General features: G+C 44.3%; 4 protein-coding genes across 4 annotated transcripts; 2 read left to right on the forward strand and 2 right to left on the reverse strand.

Moving 5' to 3' along the window:
- Positions 1 to 4528: 4528 nt before the first annotated feature.
- Positions 4529 to 6086, forward strand: EDB82DRAFT_458776 (general substrate transporter; the record flags this gene model as incomplete). Its single annotated transcript, XM_025732671.1, has 2 exons — positions 4529 to 4579; positions 4647 to 6086. The coding sequence occupies 2 exons, from the start codon at positions 4529 to 4531 to the stop codon at positions 6084 to 6086; spliced, it is 1491 nt and encodes a 496-aa protein (XP_025583654.1).
- A 674-nt stretch (positions 6087 to 6760) lies between these two features.
- On the reverse strand, positions 6761 to 7830 carry EDB82DRAFT_119588 (carbon-nitrogen hydrolase; the record flags this gene model as incomplete). The annotated part of the gene is made up of 2 exons (XM_065607005.1): positions 6761 to 7415; positions 7476 to 7830. Coding segments are annotated over 2 exons (921 nt in total), but the record flags the coding sequence as incomplete, so codon positions are not given.
- A 683-nt stretch (positions 7831 to 8513) lies between these two features.
- EDB82DRAFT_427464 (fungal-specific transcription factor domain-containing protein) lies at positions 8514 to 11031 on the reverse strand (the record flags this gene model as incomplete). The annotated part of the gene is made up of 7 exons (XM_065607658.1): positions 8514 to 8933; positions 8982 to 9159; positions 9214 to 9273; positions 9334 to 9642; positions 9703 to 9835; positions 9977 to 10673; positions 10948 to 11031. 7 exons carry the CDS (start codon positions 11029 to 11031, stop codon positions 8514 to 8516), a joined length of 1881 nt encoding a protein of 626 aa, XP_065464376.1.
- Positions 11032 to 16410: 5379 nt separating this feature from the next.
- On the forward strand, positions 16411 to 17813 carry EDB82DRAFT_544497 (2-oxoglutarate-dependent ethylene/succinate-forming enzyme; the record flags this gene model as incomplete). The annotated part of the gene is made up of 5 exons (XM_065609409.1): positions 16411 to 16457; positions 16530 to 17093; positions 17154 to 17260; positions 17325 to 17456; positions 17515 to 17813. 5 exons carry the CDS (start codon positions 16411 to 16413, stop codon positions 17811 to 17813), a joined length of 1149 nt encoding a protein of 382 aa, XP_065464377.1.
- Between the last annotated feature and the right edge of the window lie 361 nt (positions 17814 to 18174).

An 18174-nucleotide genomic window follows, 5' to 3' on the forward strand; every position in this document is an offset into this window, starting at 1 on the left:
ATTAATTTATTTATGCCCTCTAAGTAATGCTATGCGTTAGTGATTCGTTAAGCGGCTAAGTTACACTTTAGCTTTAATGCATTATGCATTACTCAACGATGATCGCTATAACCGTCACTTGAAATGATAGAAACTGGCATTCCATACTATTAATTAATACCTTATATATAACATATCAACTGCGGTGATTTCTAACGGCTAATTGAATATCATCGTGCTGCAATGTAGCTCTACCTATTATTCCACAAATGCATGATATAAGTTTTAATCCCAACAACTGCAACTGTTCAAGAAGCCAAATCTCTTGTCGTTAATCTGCCGTTTAGTCATACGAAAAAGCTCGCCATATCTATTATATTGACCTATGATGCCACTGCTAAGTAAAAAGAACTGTGTTCTGTATTATCATCATTAGAATAGACGTCCCTTGCTTTAAAGAAAGTTATAGATTAAACCTCACATAGGTCATAGGATAAGAAACAGGAGTCTCAGTCTTGTAGCCATGACATCGTTGTAACAAACACCCATGCCAATAACCAGCTCCCTTACATGTTTCGACAGCAACAGAACGGCTTGATGATAACCGACATCTCCTAATCTCGTCACTCGGCGGTAAAAACCCTGAGGTGAATACGTTGATTCAATCACTACAACCAGTAGATTCAGTCACAGGTTGGAATCTGATTTTCAGCAATTCGACCTTTCACTTCTCCAGCCTCCCTGTTAAGCAGCAGGAAAGATCAATACTTGAGAGTGTAATATTTTTAGTACCAGAACTATACTATGACTATTGGATGCAGCTCGGGGCTTAAATGCATGTCTCATTTTCTGCCATATGTGCATATATGTGCCATGTCTCAGCGTGCCGTGTCTTATATCCTGCACCATTTTAGGCGCGAAGATGCCATAATTAAATGGCATTTAATGGACACAGTTAATGGATGGTATGGTTAAGTGAAACTCCCTTGAACGGCGCTAGCGCTCTAATGACTCGATTTCTAACCAGGATACTTCTCGGATTTTAAATACAGAGACAATATGCCTTAAGATATAAATCCGAAATTCGCTTATATTACAATTAAAACAATCTCATAGATAAGACGCTGTAAGTTAAGATCTCAACAAGGTACTGCATTTTAAATTGGTTTATATTGAAAAGGCATTCATATTTATATAGTTTCATAATGGGTACTATGTATTTAGTAGTTTCTATTGCGCCTTATTATAAATAACCATAATATAAATCTTTCCCGAATACCACAACAGTTTAGGCCCAACCTACAGTTTTAAGCTTCTAATCACTTTTCCCTTTCCTCGGGGCTCCTTTATAGCAAGCGTCTGTTATATAGTGACTGTTTGGGTTTTCTCTCGATTCTTATAGCTTTCTATAATAACACATAAGAGAATGAACAGTGAAATATAATTGCCTCTTGTCGCCCATTGGAATCTGAAAATTGCTGGAATGGTGCGTCGTGGCTATACTCAAGGCAACGAGCAGTTGTTTCGCCATGCCAATTCGTCCTCGAACGTTAGGATCTAACCCGGCTAGCCATATCCACAAGAAAAAAGAGAAAAAGGCATGAGTTATCATCAAATGATGATAGATGACAAATTGAAATATAATAATTAAGATGTTGATTATTAAAGCAGAGAATTGGCAGTTAGAGCTACTTATAGGAAAACGCGATTGATACTTCCAAATGGCTTTCCTATCATCACATGACCTGAAAGGCAATGTCACGTAAGCCACAGCCCTTTGTATCATATGTGCACCTATCTCTCACGAGCATTTCAGAACGCGCCAAGAATTAGTCTCGAACTACACGAATTGAAACGGAGAGATGGCTGTGCTGAAAATGGCGGCGAAGAAACACAGCAGGAATGTTCAGCATCACTTCCAACTTGATTTGTCTTCTTCCTCAATCTGCCTATGTTTTCAACCATAGAGTAGTATCTCTCATCCTTTCCTAATCCAAAAGTATGTATAGCTCCAACGTTCCCTCATATGGTGGGTGCCCAGTTTATGCGTATGGGTTGCCTCAAAGAATCCGACCTCAACTCAAATAGGTGTTCAGGGGCACAAGGGTTATAAATTGTATGAACAACTGTGTCCAAGTCAAGCACACCAAAGACGTTTTCCGTTTGCAAGGAAGGTAGGGGGTGCCTATGAGGATCAAGTTCAGACAGGAGGCAATTAGCAAAAGCAATGTAATATCGTTCCACTGTCTGTGCTCAGGACGACCCTGGTCGAGCTGATATTTAACGGGCTGTTTCTGGCTATCTCAGCCTCTGCAACACTCTTGCCAATACCCGTGCTGTGGCTGATTTATAGTGGTGGCAAGGTTATACATGGTAACCAATGAGCGATCGTCTGTTACGTTTTGAGGGATGAGGCGATCCGACTCACATAAGCGAGAATTATTGGGCTTTATCTTGAGACAACCTGTATTAGCTGTAAGAGTCATGCCAACTGATCTAAGAGGGATTCGCTATTTTGGAGATGGTCTGGCCCCGGCTATGAAATGAGTTTGAGAATCTAGACTCTTTTCCAAAGTCTCTGGTATCACTGAATAGCTGTATCTAAGCGCGTGACTGATTCAAACTTTGGTTCCCGGATTAATATAAGAAGCTGTCACGACAGCTTCGATCATCTTCATGCATCCTTCTCTTACCGCATAAGAAACCCGATTCATCCACCGGCAGATCTAGCTATCATCCCCGCTACCAATCAGCAGTCAGCATTGTCTCCTGCGTCAGACAAAAACCTACATCTAGTCTCATCTTATGGTACACCAGATCGAAATCGAGATCCAAATCGAGATTTTATAAAATGATGTCCCAGGTCTCTGCACGTAGCATGGAACCTTTACGGGCTTATGACCAGCGGTGTGAGCCGTTCTGTCGTCCCTATTACTCTTGTGCTCCCAAATTCTCACTCTGTACCTCACCATCACCTGATTCGTATTCAGCCGACTGCACCTGCGTCATACAGACCCTTACTCCTTTTCGGGAGGCGTACGACCCTGTCGGCTGTCATCCAGTCCCGTGCGGCCCTCTTCGTCCTCAAACCCGCCGCACAATCTCTACACCCAATATCAAGCTCAAGTCTCGGGCAACGCAATGCACTAGTCTTTTTGTCGAGAATCAAAGGCAAAGCATCGTCACTACTCGAGATCATATCCAAACGAGCCTGGCCAAGAATTGTACTCGCCCAAGTACCGAACGAAACAACAATACTGAGTTTGATAACTGCCCTGCTTTCGATTCATCAAGTGAGACAGGACCATCCAAGTCACGCTGGTCTCAATCCTCTTGCCAAACCTTCGGCTCCAGCCATAATTATGATGACGATTCCGATACTGCTACAGAAGGTTCCGATGAAGAGGAAAACACCAATTTCTGTTATTTTAATGCATGTCAAGTCGCATCACACACAATGCTATTAACCCCGACTCACGTTGACATTGTATGGACAAGTCGATCGGATTCAGATCAACAATATGCACGGGAAGACTTCGAAAGTTCAACTCGGTATAGAGAACGTAAAAGATGGGGTACTGTGTTCTCGTATGAGGAGATTAACTATTTGAAATCATTGGCACTTATATAGATTCTATAACGCTAACTTTCAATAAGTTTACTTTATCGACCTGGCATAAGCTGCAAGATTATGCGCTTTAGGTCTACTGCTATAGTATATAGCTATTACACTATTTATAATAAACTCACTACTGATTTAATAATTCTATAAAAAGCCTCTGAAGTGTATAAAGGCTAAGTGAAAGCATTTGCTAGCATAGTTTATTAATAGTGATATTAAACATAGCCTTGAAGTAAATGTCGCTCAAATAATAAGTATAGTGGAGTAAAAACCCGGATAAGACTTATTACTAACGGTATATTGAGCTCCTCTAGAAGATATTCAATATTCTGAATTTACTATTAAGCCCATTAGATAGTGTTGATAAGGAAAGGCAATAACCACAACACGGCTAAATAAGCCGTTTACCTTGTAGCAAATAGGGGAGTATACCAGCTAACACGGTAAATAGTGCAATACTTATCCATGTAGCTCAATTGTAAAAGCCACTATTATCATCCGTTACTATTCCTCATTAACAGTCTTAAGCCTTCAGTCTTGGATATTTTACCCCGCAGATCCGGCTAAGCATTATCCACCGTATACACACTTATTAAAGTTCATTCTACTGATTCAGCAAGTACCGTATCTTGAAAACCCAGACTAGAGCGATTGGCGGTTTCCCCGCTTATCCGGGTTGCTGTAGTACCGTAGGTGAAGATAAACCTCTACAGGGAATGTCATCTGATGATAGTGACTAGTGACAGTAGCTTAGAGATTAAGCTGGAATGGCCCAACAATGGAAAACATACATCAACCCATTGATTCACCCTTCAGTTTATAACACTCACATCGAATCCCTTTATCTGTATTGCTTGGATCCTACGTACCTAGTAAATAGTAAAAAGCTAGGAAGAATATACCGGGGCCTTAGTCTTTGTATCAACGATGGCCATCTTACGGTTGCGCGGCAAGCCCATAACTGGATACAATTTCCTGGTAAGAATCCCAACATTTCCCCAAAAGCTCTCTTTACTGCACGGATAGCTTACTGTCGTGTCGTTAGATTATTGCTTTTGCCACCTTTGGAAGCATCACATATGGATACTGTTCCGCCATTATTGGATCAACCCTTGGACAACCGTCTTTTCTTAGCTTTTTCGGCCTTGACACTGCCAGCAATGGACCTGCTCTGATTGGTGCCATCAATGGCCTTTTTCAAGGAGGAGGGCTTTTGGGCACATTGATGTTTGGGGCGCTGGCTGACAAGACTGGTCGTTGTAAGGCTATGTTCTGTGCAAGGCTACTTGCCGTCATTAGAGGAGGCCTCCAAGCAGGATCTGTTCATCTGACTATGTATCTTGTCGCTCGATTTGCCACGGGGTTCGCTGTCGGTGGCCTTGTCATGATCGTCCCCCTCTGGCAAAGTGAGGTCGCCCCTCCACATGCTCGCGGTCTTCTGGTTGGTCTTCACGGCATTTCCATCTTGCTAGGCTATTCATTATCGGCCTGGGTCGGGTTTGGATTTTTCCTCGTCAATGCCGATGGGGCTCAGTGGCGCCCTCCGCTGGCTTTGCAAAGCTTTCCACCGCTGATTTTGGTCCGTGGCGTCTACTTCATTCCTGAATCCCCTCGCTGGCTTGTTGAGAAGGGTCAGCACGAAAAGGCAGACACTATCCTCCAAAGTATTTATCAAGACTCCGAAGACTCAACCAATGAAGAGGTATCTGTCGAATTTGCTCAGATCCGCGCCCAGGTGGAACTTGAGCGTGATCTGCCGTCATCTTGGTCTTCCATCTTGACAGTTCCTCATTATCGAAAAAGGGCATTTATCGGATTCACCACGCTTCTGGCCGGTCAGCTGACAGGAACCACCGTCATCAACAACTACGGCCCATCGTTGTATGTGGCCCTTGGCCATGGCGGCTCCGACAGTCTCGCCCTCTCTGCTGGCTGGTTGACTGAGGGACTTGTGTGCAACGCCATCAACGCAATACTTCTCGATCATGTTGGACGTAAATGGCTCATGACGGTAGGCCTCATCGGTTGCGCAGTTTCGCTTCTTGGCGTCGGCGTCATGGTCGCATTGTATGGCGGCACTAATAGCAAGGGCGGCAATGGAGCGGGTGTTTTCTTCCTTTATCTTCATCTTACCTTCTATCCTACCTGCATGGATGCTTCTACATACGTTTACGGCTCTGAAATTTGGCCTACCCACCTTCGAGAAAAAGGCTTTGCAATTTCCTGTGCCGGTCTCTTTGACGGGTCACTTACATTGTTGGAAGCCGCGCCTACTGCTTTCCAAACTATCGGTTGGAGATTTTACCTGATCATGATGGCCTTCACCATCATTTGTGCCATCATATTTGCGCTTTACTTTCCCGAGACTAAGGGTCTCGCGCTCGAGGACATTGCATCTCTCTTCGGTGATGAAGTTGCAATTGAAGCTTCTCACCCCGAAAACAACTCATCTGTGGTCGGTGAAATGGATAAGGCAAAGACTTGAGCGTCAAGCCAATGTATAATCTTGTCACTAAAGTGATTTTCGCAAGTTCTATAATGTAGAGCTAGTAGGTAGATAGGTCCAGAGATTACTTTCGCCATTTTGGCTAATAGTTCACCAAACTTGTATCCATAAATATTATCATTCATACATCTACAAAGACGCCTTTTCTTCTAGGTTATATACTAAGGGTTCAGTTTTAAAAAGGGATTGTTAAATTTCAATGAACTATTAGGAGCTAGTCAAGTTATGTGTGGAAGCTAGATTACCTAGGAAACATTCTCTTGGCACGTTGACAGGTCAAACTTATGCACAACAGGTATACGGAGAAGTCGTCTGCCACCCAGAGCTAGTAATCCCGTCGTGAAGTCTAATCGTTAATTATAATAACCATGCGAAAGTCACAAAACATAGCATTTCAAAATGCGTCCCGGGCACAACGTCAAGTACATCGAGTTTTGCGTTTTTGTTTATCCTAGAACTTCAAACTCAGAATATCAACTTTACATATGCGTCCACTATATATCATACGATCTTAAGATTCTTGCAATTAGATCCTTCGTCCATCGCTAACATATTCGCGTAAAACAAATTCGGCGAGATGGAGTAAAATCGAGTCAGGCGGCAGACGGTATTACTACACAGATATGGAGCTGGCTATACGATATGTGCTAAAATGAGGAACAAGCATATCATTGTTTGCATCGAGAGCTATAGTACTGTAATCGACTTTAATTCTTCTCTCCACGCTTTGCATTGTCACTAATCATCTTGTCCAACGTCTTATGGGCTGAGAGCAATGTTTCACCGCTAATGCCCGTATGATAAGGAGTGTTAGTAAGCCCATCCGAACACGAACCACGTAGTTCTTGGGCTGATCGTCTACTACCAGACGTAGCAAGTCGGGTCGCGAATAATGCCCGACGCAATTAATCAAGGTTTTAGCATAATCAATCTGGTCCAGATCAATGTCGCAGTAAATCAAGCCATCAAACTTGGGGTCCGTAGGCTCAGTGAGCAGCTTACCGTCAGGTCCAAAACCAGCTGCACGACCACCGCCTCCAGCAAGCATAAACCCGTCTTTGTCAGAGTTTCCTTGGCCCTCGCTGTTCAACCTGGGCCCCTCGGCCGATAATGGTTGATTGGTGACAAGTACAAAGACAGCTCCTTCCATGGCATACATTCGGCTAGCCGTGACCTCGTTGGCCTCGGAAAATACGGAAAAGGGTTCCAAGGCCTTATCTGTGTAAGATTCATTGAATGGCCAAGCAGCGATATGAACTTGTTCGCCTTGGCAATAGGTATGATATTTGAGCAGCGGTTGAAAATGCTCTATAACGTACTAATGTCAGTATTTATGAATTTAAATTGACATGGGCGAGCAAAACTTACCCCAGCAGTTCAGCATGCCAATTTTACCCAGAGGTGTGTCGGCCACTATTGTAAGTGAGTCTCCTGTGGAATCGCCAAATATTGTCCTCTCGACATGAGTAGGCTTTGTTTTGCGGCGATGAAAGAGAATGTTCCCGTTAGGGCCGATGAAGACTTGGGCAAGATATAGGGATGCACAGACGTAGATGTTTGCAGCCGCAGTAGCCTGGCGGATTTGTAGCATCTCATCTCCATAGGCAGACATGCTGTTTTGCATGTATTTCTGTACCAAAGGTAGGTTCTCCCTGTAGGTACCCGACCAGAGGAAGTTCGGATATCCGGGGATCCATACTTCGGAGAACGCGATTAGAGAAGCTCCGTTCTGGCTGGCTTCTTGGATAAGGCTTATAGACTTTTTGATGCCGGCGGCTTTATCGAATCAACAGGGCTCGGCCTGACGCACAGCAGCCTTCCATTGGCGGATTGACATAGCGTAGAGCGTTATAGAAGTAGTTGCTAAGGACAAGTTCGGAAGAGTGTAAGAAGGCGGTAAATTTCTTAATACTTCTATTAAGAGTAAAGAAATATCAGAGATATTAACTATTATTTATTCTTTAGGACAATTATGTCGTAAAGTAAATCTAGCTTAAATATCACAAGGTCTTATCTTGAACCCTACCACTCGTTCGCACGGCTAAGCATTTTCCATGTTAATCTAACCCGAACCCGGAATACCCAGCCAATCTTCCCCGCTTTCGACAGCTTAAAATTAGTCTTGGATAGGCATTTTCCACCACCCTAGAACCGGCTAAGCATTTTCCTGACTCAGGGATAAGTGTGTCCTTTACCTTCTGAAGTGGCAAACGATATGGCAAGTGTTATTGCATTGTGAACTAGACCAAGTCTATTAAATCTACCTTTTAAAAAGACAATTTGTGATAGGGACCCAGCAGCTATACCCTGAATCGCTCAAAGTCCATTAACTTACGCGCGATCCGTCATATGACATAAGGTCTACAGTTATTACAATAATCCATTATCTGGTCCAGTCGATTCATCTTAGAATGTTCCAATCCAATTCTGACACCCGAGTCCTTCACTCATTAAAAACGGTATGTCGTTAGACAAACACTCCGGGTCCTGAAAATTCCATAGTGAGAAACTGGAATCCCAATGATTGAACAAGTTTGAGATGCCAGATACTCCCTCTTCGGTCCACGTGTCTCTTGTCCTCTCAACGATCCCTAGGGTATTCAGCGTATCTTCGGAAGACGACCATTCTTGTGCCAGTTGGCGCGTAGCAAGAAGTGCCCGCTGGCTCCACGCCCAGGCAGTGCTCATTTCAGTCAGCGCCTCTGCTAATATCTTTAGAGAGGTGGTAGCCCGAAATTGATCATCCCCATAAGATATAATAGTCTCGAGTAGAAGAATGATAGCCGCAGTAAAAGCGCAATGTACCGCCGACACAATTATTTGGCGCTATCATGATTTAGCAAAAATGTTCCCAAGATCGTAGTGTATAATTACCAAGTTGTAGTGTTTGCGATAAAGTTTGAATATGTTAGTGATGGACTGAGCCGATAGACTACACCTCCTAAGATGTGTTGAGCTTGCGTCAGGGTGAATTGTCAATGGGTCTGACATATTTCCTCGGACTCGTATGAATGGCCTGTGTAGAAGAATCACAGCAACGTGATACTGCAAGCTGTTGGCAAATTATCAACGGAATTCTGGCAGTAATGGAGACCGTAGAGCTCACTGAAGTAGGTAAACATGAGGTAGCGTAGGGGCCAGTGGAGAATTTGAGAGACGAAGACAACTTGGGAGGTTAGTTTAAAACTCTATAAGGGCGACGTATGTTTTGGTAACGACATCTGACGCATGTGACTTCGAACGCAGGCTGCTTGATCGGTAGCTTTTTTTTAATTTAGCATAAATTCTATCACCAGAAGCAGAATTTCGGAGATAACTGAACATTTCATCAAGAGCCGACGATGCGATTTTGAAAAGCTGAACTGTTGCCCTGACATTGGAGATCACACAGTTACTGGGAAAGACGATTGACTGGCCTGATAGAGATGTCGTAGACCATGGTCCATATTCCGCATCATGTTGAATGGAAGGGAGCTTGGCCGAGATTTCTATCTCTTGGACTGTTGATGGCCGACCAAGGCCGACGTTAAATAATCTTGCCGCCAAATATTTATTAACTGAGAAACACGAGTGTGAAGCTCGGGGGCCAACATACTTGTCTAGCACATAGAAAGCCCACCATACCACGCTTCGAAGCTCGGCAGCCTCTTTAGTGATAAGGCCAGACTCGCACCAATTGCTACAGTCCAGGTGCAGACCAAGGTTAAAAGCCACCCTTGTCGCCATCCCTGACATGTAAACGTTAGAATGATGTGGTGCTAATAAGAGCAGACAACTTATTTGTCTCGAATTATAAAGAAGTGGAAACGGAGAGTGTCGCATGGGTTTAGTCTATGGATACTCAAGAAGAAGTACAAGGGCCAGCTTACCGCAATAAATCCAACCCAATGCCTCTTTATCAACGGCTGTTTCCCGAAGCGAAAGAAGCGCTGCAGCTTGAATAGTTGTGATTTTGGGTGCTTGGCTCTCATAGAATAAAATCATCCTAGCCTTTTCTGCGAGAGCATTCCCTGCCGTATTAGGGTCCTGGGGGTCAGTTCGCAATTCTACGCGATCCGAATATCGAGCTGCTAGAGCCAACACTGATGATAGAAGTAGAGGGGAGGCATAAAGACCCGAATGGCTAATGTAAATATCCTCGAGGAAAAGATCTTTGACAACGATATACTGCCAACTATTTTGCCAGATCCAGAATATTCCTAGCAAATGGTCTCGCAGCTCGTCAGACACCTTGAAATTGAGGTCCAAGAGTTCGAGTGTACGAGCGGCCTGCTTTTGTAAGTCGTGTGAGGATATAGTTGCACTAGCCGCAGGGCTATTCTTCAACAATGAGAAGTTGATCCTGGATCCAAAGTAACGAATGTGTCCGTCCTCACCGATATTGAGGTTGCCAAGTCGATCACTGATATCCTTGATAGGTGATCGGTGCGAGTGATTCGCATCCTCAGACGAGGATTCAGCTTCAGATTGGCTCTGACCCTCTTCAAGAATGGCCGCGTCAACTTCTTCATAAGATCCACTGTTATCCTTGAGGCGGTGTATCTGTGACTCTAGAATCTTAATGCGCTCTTGGAGTGCCTCAACGTAGCGCTTACTTGGGGATCTATGTTATTACCATTATTTAGTTAGTTCTAGGACTTCAGTAGTGCATAATACCACTTGAGATAAACACGCGTTTAGATGACTCAATTCCGGTTGCTCTCCTGGCTCTTGTATTCACAGAGGTCGCCGCTTCTGTGACACGATATGCAGGAGGGTCGCTGGCCATCACACTAGGAGTTCGACCAATTTCATGTCAGTACTGTAGTAAACACCTTGACTGAAAATGAGTAGGACCCACCTTGATGCGCCTGGTCCGACATAGATTGCATGCCAGGGCAGAGCGTTGTCTTGCTTTCCCAGATGTTGTTAGCTGGGAGCTCATGACGATATTGGCATATCAACGATAATTGATAAGTACTACGGAGGAGATGTAAAGCGGGGGAGTTCAACATACGGAACTACATAGTTGCGTCCACGCTATAGCAGTTACAGTATAGGTAAACTCTATTATGAACCAGCCTACTCAGTTCAGATAAAAATCTACCCCACGTTGACAACAGATACTAGAGCTACCTTATCTGGGATTTGTGAGTGACGAATAATAAAGTTCCATTTGTGGTAATGATAAATGCAAGTTATGGAAGTTCACTCGCCGAGATTAGCAATATCAACTTCAATGAGCCTAGGGTTTATTGCATTAAGCGCGACTCTAGCAATGAAGTCGGCCTCCTGCACGGACGCACGATCAACGTATTGACTACCTACGCCTTAATAGCGATTCGGATCGGGACTTGATCGAACACATCATAGGAGCTATATATTATGAGATTTCTTCAGGATTCTTCAGCTTTCAGACTATCCAAATTATCAGCCAAATTCATTGCTTCTTCGCTCGAAGATCTATCTGCCATCTCGTTTTCGACCCTCGAAAACATTTTGGAGTTCACTGCAGGATAACTACCCTACAGCCCTGTACAAACTCTTGCGGATCGTAGGTGGCTTAATGGTATTCTCTCGCGGGCTGGTATCAGCGGCGGTAACCTTTCTTTACCAAAATCGGTCGATAAAAATATCGCAGCGGTCATTGCTAACAACTCTATCAATTTTGATGTGGTCGACCCAAACAATCACATCAAACTCGTCAACGGATGGACCATTCCCGTTTCTCCATATCAAGGAAATTACGGGACAAACTAAAATGCTTAAGCCATTTTCATCATACACTATTTATAGACTCAGAAGCTAGTCATCATCCCAATCCATCCACTTCTTACCGGCGAAATCGATTTCAGTATGCAATCATTGCTAATCGCCTTGCGCAGAAAACTGACTGTGGAGACTCATCGCTTTTGGAACATTGGCTCATACGACAATAATCAACAATTAGTTGCAAAGCCAGTTGACAGGTCCATTATCGATTCGCTAAGCCATGGCTTGAAATACACTAGAGGTGGTCACGCTCGTCTATGATTTCAAGGCGGTATCGAAAAATGGTACTGCTCAAGTATTTCTCAAAACCGCAGATGCACAGCCACCGGCGAACTGAACTGGTAAATGGTTCCCTGTAGCGGATACAGTTTCTCTCATCTGTGAATGCAAGATTTTAGTTTAATGACCAATATACTGATTTGATGCTAGCCCTTTTGTACTGACACGAGGACTCACTTCTTGATGTCACCTACGAGATGCCTTTAGTCGAGCCTTAACCTATAGTGGTTTAGGCATCCAAAAAGTTAAAACCATGAACCCAACTAGTACAGGGACTTTGAAGCCACACGACATCTGACGGCAAGCCCACGCCAGGCTTCATCCGCTGAAACTTGATTCCGTAAATTGTATATCGTCAACAGCTTTAGACCCAAACCCCACTACCTAAATCAACTTTTTCTTTACTCAACTCGGCATTTTTCGAATACTATGCGGTTTTATATTTCAAGAAGCGTGCCGATTTCGTCCTTTATATAGCCTCACTGGTAGTAGCGATCCTCCGCGTCCCCGCCACCCCTGTTGGACCCGGATACAAAGTGCCAAGGCTTGAAGTGAGGCAGTGTTTAGAGGCTCAAGGTTGTTCATGTCACTGTTGACAACCTTCATGCTGTTGACTTCCTTCTGGAATCTGACATAAAACCCAAGAACATTCCCAGACTCCTTGTATGCCCCGAATTGTAGAAGTTTCGTCTCATGTCACATTCTTGTTTTACCTTTCTATCCCCCTCTAATCAACCATCATCGAATAAAAATTAGTTGTTCACCACTGGAAACATGTCACTGGTATCGATTCTTCATCCCGACATGGCGCGGTAACAAGACACTGTAACCCCACTATCAATCGCACCTGTTTTGGAGCATAGGCTGTCTGAGGAGCAGAGTCCTCTCCAAAGTCCGACATTTGAAGACTCTTATCACCTACTATTCAACATTCCCCTTACTTCTCCCTGCACCAAGGCAAATGTCCACACTCTTGTTGTATTTAGGAACCTTAGGTTATCCTTTCGTTGGGGTCTTCGCTCTGGCCCGATTTTCAATCTTATCTCTTCTGTTCACAAATCCCTGATCAAGAAGAACAGAAAACTTTGTTCCTGTGGAGAAAAAGTCGCAGAAGCTACAAAGATGGGTTGCAAATACGACCCCCTAGCGTCGCTGTGGCCGCCACGTCACCGCATTGACGAGGAGCTATCTGCTGAGTTTGAGGAGGCAAGCCCTGGAGAAGCTTGTATGTAACTCAGGAGTGACACCTTATTCATTGCAGGATGTTAAAAACCTCATATCAGGCGTATTGGATAGCAGTAGTAAATCTGACAATGTGGAATATATTCGAGAGCTTATAATACTTAGAGTAACCAGGGTGTCAATTTAGTGAGTTACGAGTGACGATTGAGAAAACATCCTATTGGGTAATTTTTCACGGATGCAACCACGGGAGTACGAGCTGAACAAGTAGAGTAGTAAAATGAAAAAGAATTCGTCGATGCCTTATTCTTAAAATGGCCCAGTTGCTGGCCAATAACTCTGACCTGGTTAGTTAGTCGTGGGCCCGAGAGTGTAATAGGCAAGATTGGAAGATATCAAGAAGCGTTTTTCCACTTGCAAGATGAACGCAGGATGTTGTTCCTAGTTCGTACCTCAATAGTATGCCCAACACAGAGCCTACCAACCTCTACTGCCAGTATGTAGATATAATTACCAAGGTAGTAAAGTAAGCAATAAGGTGGCATCAGCCAGTGACCGTGTGTCACTAAAAAGGGATTATTCACAAGGACTTATACGGTCTGCGTCTGGCGCGTCATCTCGTTTTCTTCATAAGCAAATTAGAAGTTGCCAAGTAAGGAGATATTGCATAGAGAACTGTGATACTAGTTTCAGCACAGCGCTTACCTGTTATCTATACATGTCCTCGATATAGCATTAGTTCTCATGTCGTAACCCATGTGCGGCAAACACGGTCGGGGCGTCTTTAAGGTTTACTAGCTTGTGGTGACATCGCTTCTACCGGCCGGTCCATATCCCCGCATATCCGTTCAACTCTATTATATTAACTCATGGAATTCGGTAGCACGTCGAACAGGGTCTGCCTGCTGAAAGCTCTTAGAGCTGCAGCAAGTCTCCTCAAGCCTGAATTAGTGCTAATTAGGCATACACAAGCGCTACAAGATTTCGTGAGTTGGTATGGTATTGTTCCTGGTTATATTGATATGTCGTTGCATGCGCGCTCTTGCTCTCATTGGTCAGGAATCTCGGTATCTAATCGCATCACCAGTGCAGTGGAGGGTCGTCCTTCCATTCACCACGACGAAAGGGATGTCAACGTTTTTCTTACACCGATTGGCCTTTATTCTAACCCTACCATGGCCATCGCCAAGGGTACTCTTGGTTTGATTGCATGACAGAAGTGGTTACATCGACTTCTATTATAACTGTCTGACGCAAAACTTGGAATATGTCCCTACCGTTGCCTAACGCAGGGTAAGGCATCATTATACCCAACGTTAAGTCATCTTCCCGCATAAGGCGGCTGATCGATGTCCCCAAAGCCATGACATAGATCTCTAGTTTAAAGTGGGATGAAAACTTTAAACTCCACTGTACCCCGTGATCTTAAAACGCCGTGGGATGGAATTAGCGATGAGGGATTGCATTAGAGCTGATTGGACCGCTAAAATAGCACAGGGCAGTCCGCTTCCCCGGAAAACGACAAGGTACCGAGAACTTAGCGGTCGTTCAGCCCATATACATCGAACGGAAACTTGTTGGAAAAACACTTGTGTTGACCTATCTCTGTAGTGGCCCGGCACATCCCGCACCTCCTACTCAAGTTGGAGGTGCGGGATGTGCACAGCCGGAGCATCAATGAGATGGAGCTAATTCATATTCTTTTATCCTTATACTACATATCAATCACGAGTCATGAAGTAAGAAAATAAGCAGGCCCATCAATTACATCGTCCCACTGTCCTCGCGAATCGTGTCTTTCACGTTGATCACAGAACTGCCGACTGGAGCATAGCATGCCAAGCTTCTAATCCTTGCATCACTATTACGATGCGGGCGTTGCTGAATGATGAGATATCATCCCATGTAGTAACTTTGCAGCACCGCTGTTCTCCCCGGATGCCCCGCTTGTGTCTCAATTGACACGACCAAGTAATTTTGCTTAAATGTCTCGTGTGAATCAACAACACGGTACACCTCAGACCTGGACAAGGATCAGCTGCTAGATCAGCGGTGACATTGAGGAATTCCAGTGTACGGCAATCGGTAGAACACGGACCTGACTGGTTGTCGGTTGAATAGCCCAAAATGGGTTATTCCATGAATACGAGCAGAGTGGATTTCGACGGGATTTAGAATAGATCAACGGATGTTGGGTTATGTTATCTTACGATACAAGAACGGATCAATAACGGATCAATAACGGATCAACAAGCAAAATTGCCTTCAATTAGATCCATGTATATTGTGTTGTTGTCCACGGTATCCGGATATTGCGGTATCTGAAACAGGCTAAACAGTGAGAACTCATCTAAGTTTCGCGTTCAAGATTGCTGACCAGGATTGAAGCATTGCTAAGCGAGTCTTGGTTTCTCACTATGATTCAGGGTGGTAGTCGACAAGGACAGGACATTGTTGTTTAGTCAAGCCGTTTAGAGTGGAATGGACATTGCACGAGCTTTCGCTTTACGAGATCATATCTCATAGCAGGTCTTGTTGTGATGGATTTTTACAATGATATTTGTAGATTGATTTAATTTTGCTACATTTTCTTTTTAGCTGCCATGGGTTTGGCTAGCGCTGCTGGTGGTTTAGCAATAATGAGATATCACAATTGTATTCGCGTCACCGACGTTGGTCTCGCAGTTCTCCGTGAAAGTAAAAATCGGGTGATGTACAAGGGTGAAAGTATACTAACGGCTATCGAATGAAGCAATGATCTGTTCCTGGTTCATAAGACACTATTCTAATTCAAGGATGATACCGAGGAGAACCTCTACTGTAATACCTGCCGAAGCAAGATTATGTCCCAGGAAGAGACAAGAAATCGACGTACTAGGTGATGAGACATTATCACGAATGGACAACTTGATGAAGAGTTACTCGTAGTAGAAAGATTTTCAAGCCCGACGCTTTATGAAAGCCACAGCTGTAATCATGTATAAAAAGCCTGGCCCCTTCAATATTTCCAGGTCCAGAATATCACCATTCATTCAGCCTACAAACAACATCGAACAAACTTCAAACCTATACTCAGATATTGCTAGCAACTATGACCCTTCTTTCCTCCTCCCGATCTATCACTAGAACTATGGCCTTGTCTTCTACCACCGTCCAGCCCATCATGGCCAAAAACATGGCTACCGCAGCTACTCAGCCTCATGCCGAGAGTCTTCCAAACGCTTCTGGCATTCCCCCTGGACATACTGCCACTGTTGGAAAGCTGCAGACCTTTGTTTTGCCTGAGAAGGTGTCTGGCAGCGTTGAAGACAAAAATCTTGGAAAAACCATCATCGATGCCTGGAAGAAAGATGGCATCCTACAGATTGCCATGAAGCCAGAGCAGCAGGGTTTGTACAAGAATGCCAACCTAGCAAGCAAACGGTTCTTTAGTAAGCCTTACGCCCAAAAGTCTGCCTGTGTCGACAGTCAGACTTACTCAGGCTATATCGCCAGCGGTGAGGAGCTCACTGATGGTATCGCTGACTACAGCGAGATCTTCACTGTCACGAAGGATCTCGAACTTGATGAGCCTAGAGTGGTCGCCAAATGGCCATGCCATGGCCGCTGCCCTTGGCCTGATTATGAGATGCAGAATCCTATGGAGCGCTACATGAACAGTCTGAGAGAAAGTGGTGAGACGCTCCTGCAGCTCACAGAGTTGGGTCTCGACGTGCCTGCAGGGTCTCTCACCGATTACACAAAAGATGGCTGGCATCATATGAGAATCCTTCGGTGAGTGCCCATAACAGAATTGACTTCTGAGTGGTTCTCCGCTGACACCTAACTTCATAGTTTCCCTGCCATAAACAAAACCAACGGAAAGGGCAAGGAAGGTCGTGGAATTGGCTCTCACACTGACTACGGCCTCCTCGTTCTTGCAGCAGCTGACGATGTTGGAGGTAAGAATATTAAAACGACCAACACTATCGATAACTTCAGACATGCTAATGAGATGTACCAAAGCCTTGCTTGTTCGCCCTCCACAAGAGGGAGACGACTTTGCGAACTGGGAGAAAAGTGCAGCAGGTTTCAAAGAAGACTCTGAAGGCTGGTTGTTTGTGCCTCCTGCAGAGAACGTGTTCACCGTTTTTCCAGGTATGTTCCAATCAACCATGTCTATAGAAGGGTTACCAACTCAATAACCTACGACTAGGTGACATGATGCAGTATCTCACCAACTCGTACCTACCTTCTACCCCTCACAAAGTTGGTCTTAACCATCGGGAGAGGTTTGCCTTTGCTTATTTCCATGAGCCGAGCTTTCAAGCTGTTATTAATCCCCTCCCGGGTTATGATGCCGGCCAGGAACCCAAGGAAGGAGTGCACTATGGTAAACACTTTACTGACATGTTTATGAGAAACTACCCCCAGCGAATCACCACCCAGAGGCTGATTGATGAGGGTCGTTACGATCTGTTGAAGCAGGAGAGTCTTTATACTATGTCACCTTGAAGGATCTTAGGGGTTCCCTTTAATCTATGTATTTCACTCGCTACTACGTTCTACTTAGATTAACATAAATTGGATAAGCTTACCATCGAATCACATCCGACTAAAACCTTGATCATCGATTATCATCTACTGCAATTACCAACAAGGACATTTTGTTAATTAGCGGTGCTTTCTTCGGTTCAAAGTCAGACTACGCAAAAGTTGACTATAGCTCTAGAATTCCTGGCATAACTAATCGAACTCTTATCATTGACTTAACCTGGATGGAATACGTGACCGCAGCGTTTAACAGTATCTCAGAGATTTTCTTAGCCGTAAATCACTTATGGGTGTTAGTTCACGTAGTCCGTCCGTATGGTTT

The sequence above is a fragment of the Fusarium venenatum genome (genome assembly GCF_020744135.1).
Source record: "Fusarium venenatum strain MPI-CAGE-CH-0201 chromosome Unknown EDB82scaffold_2, whole genome shotgun sequence".
In the NCBI taxonomy this organism is placed as follows: Eukaryota; Fungi; Ascomycota; class Sordariomycetes; order Hypocreales; family Nectriaceae; genus Fusarium; species Fusarium venenatum.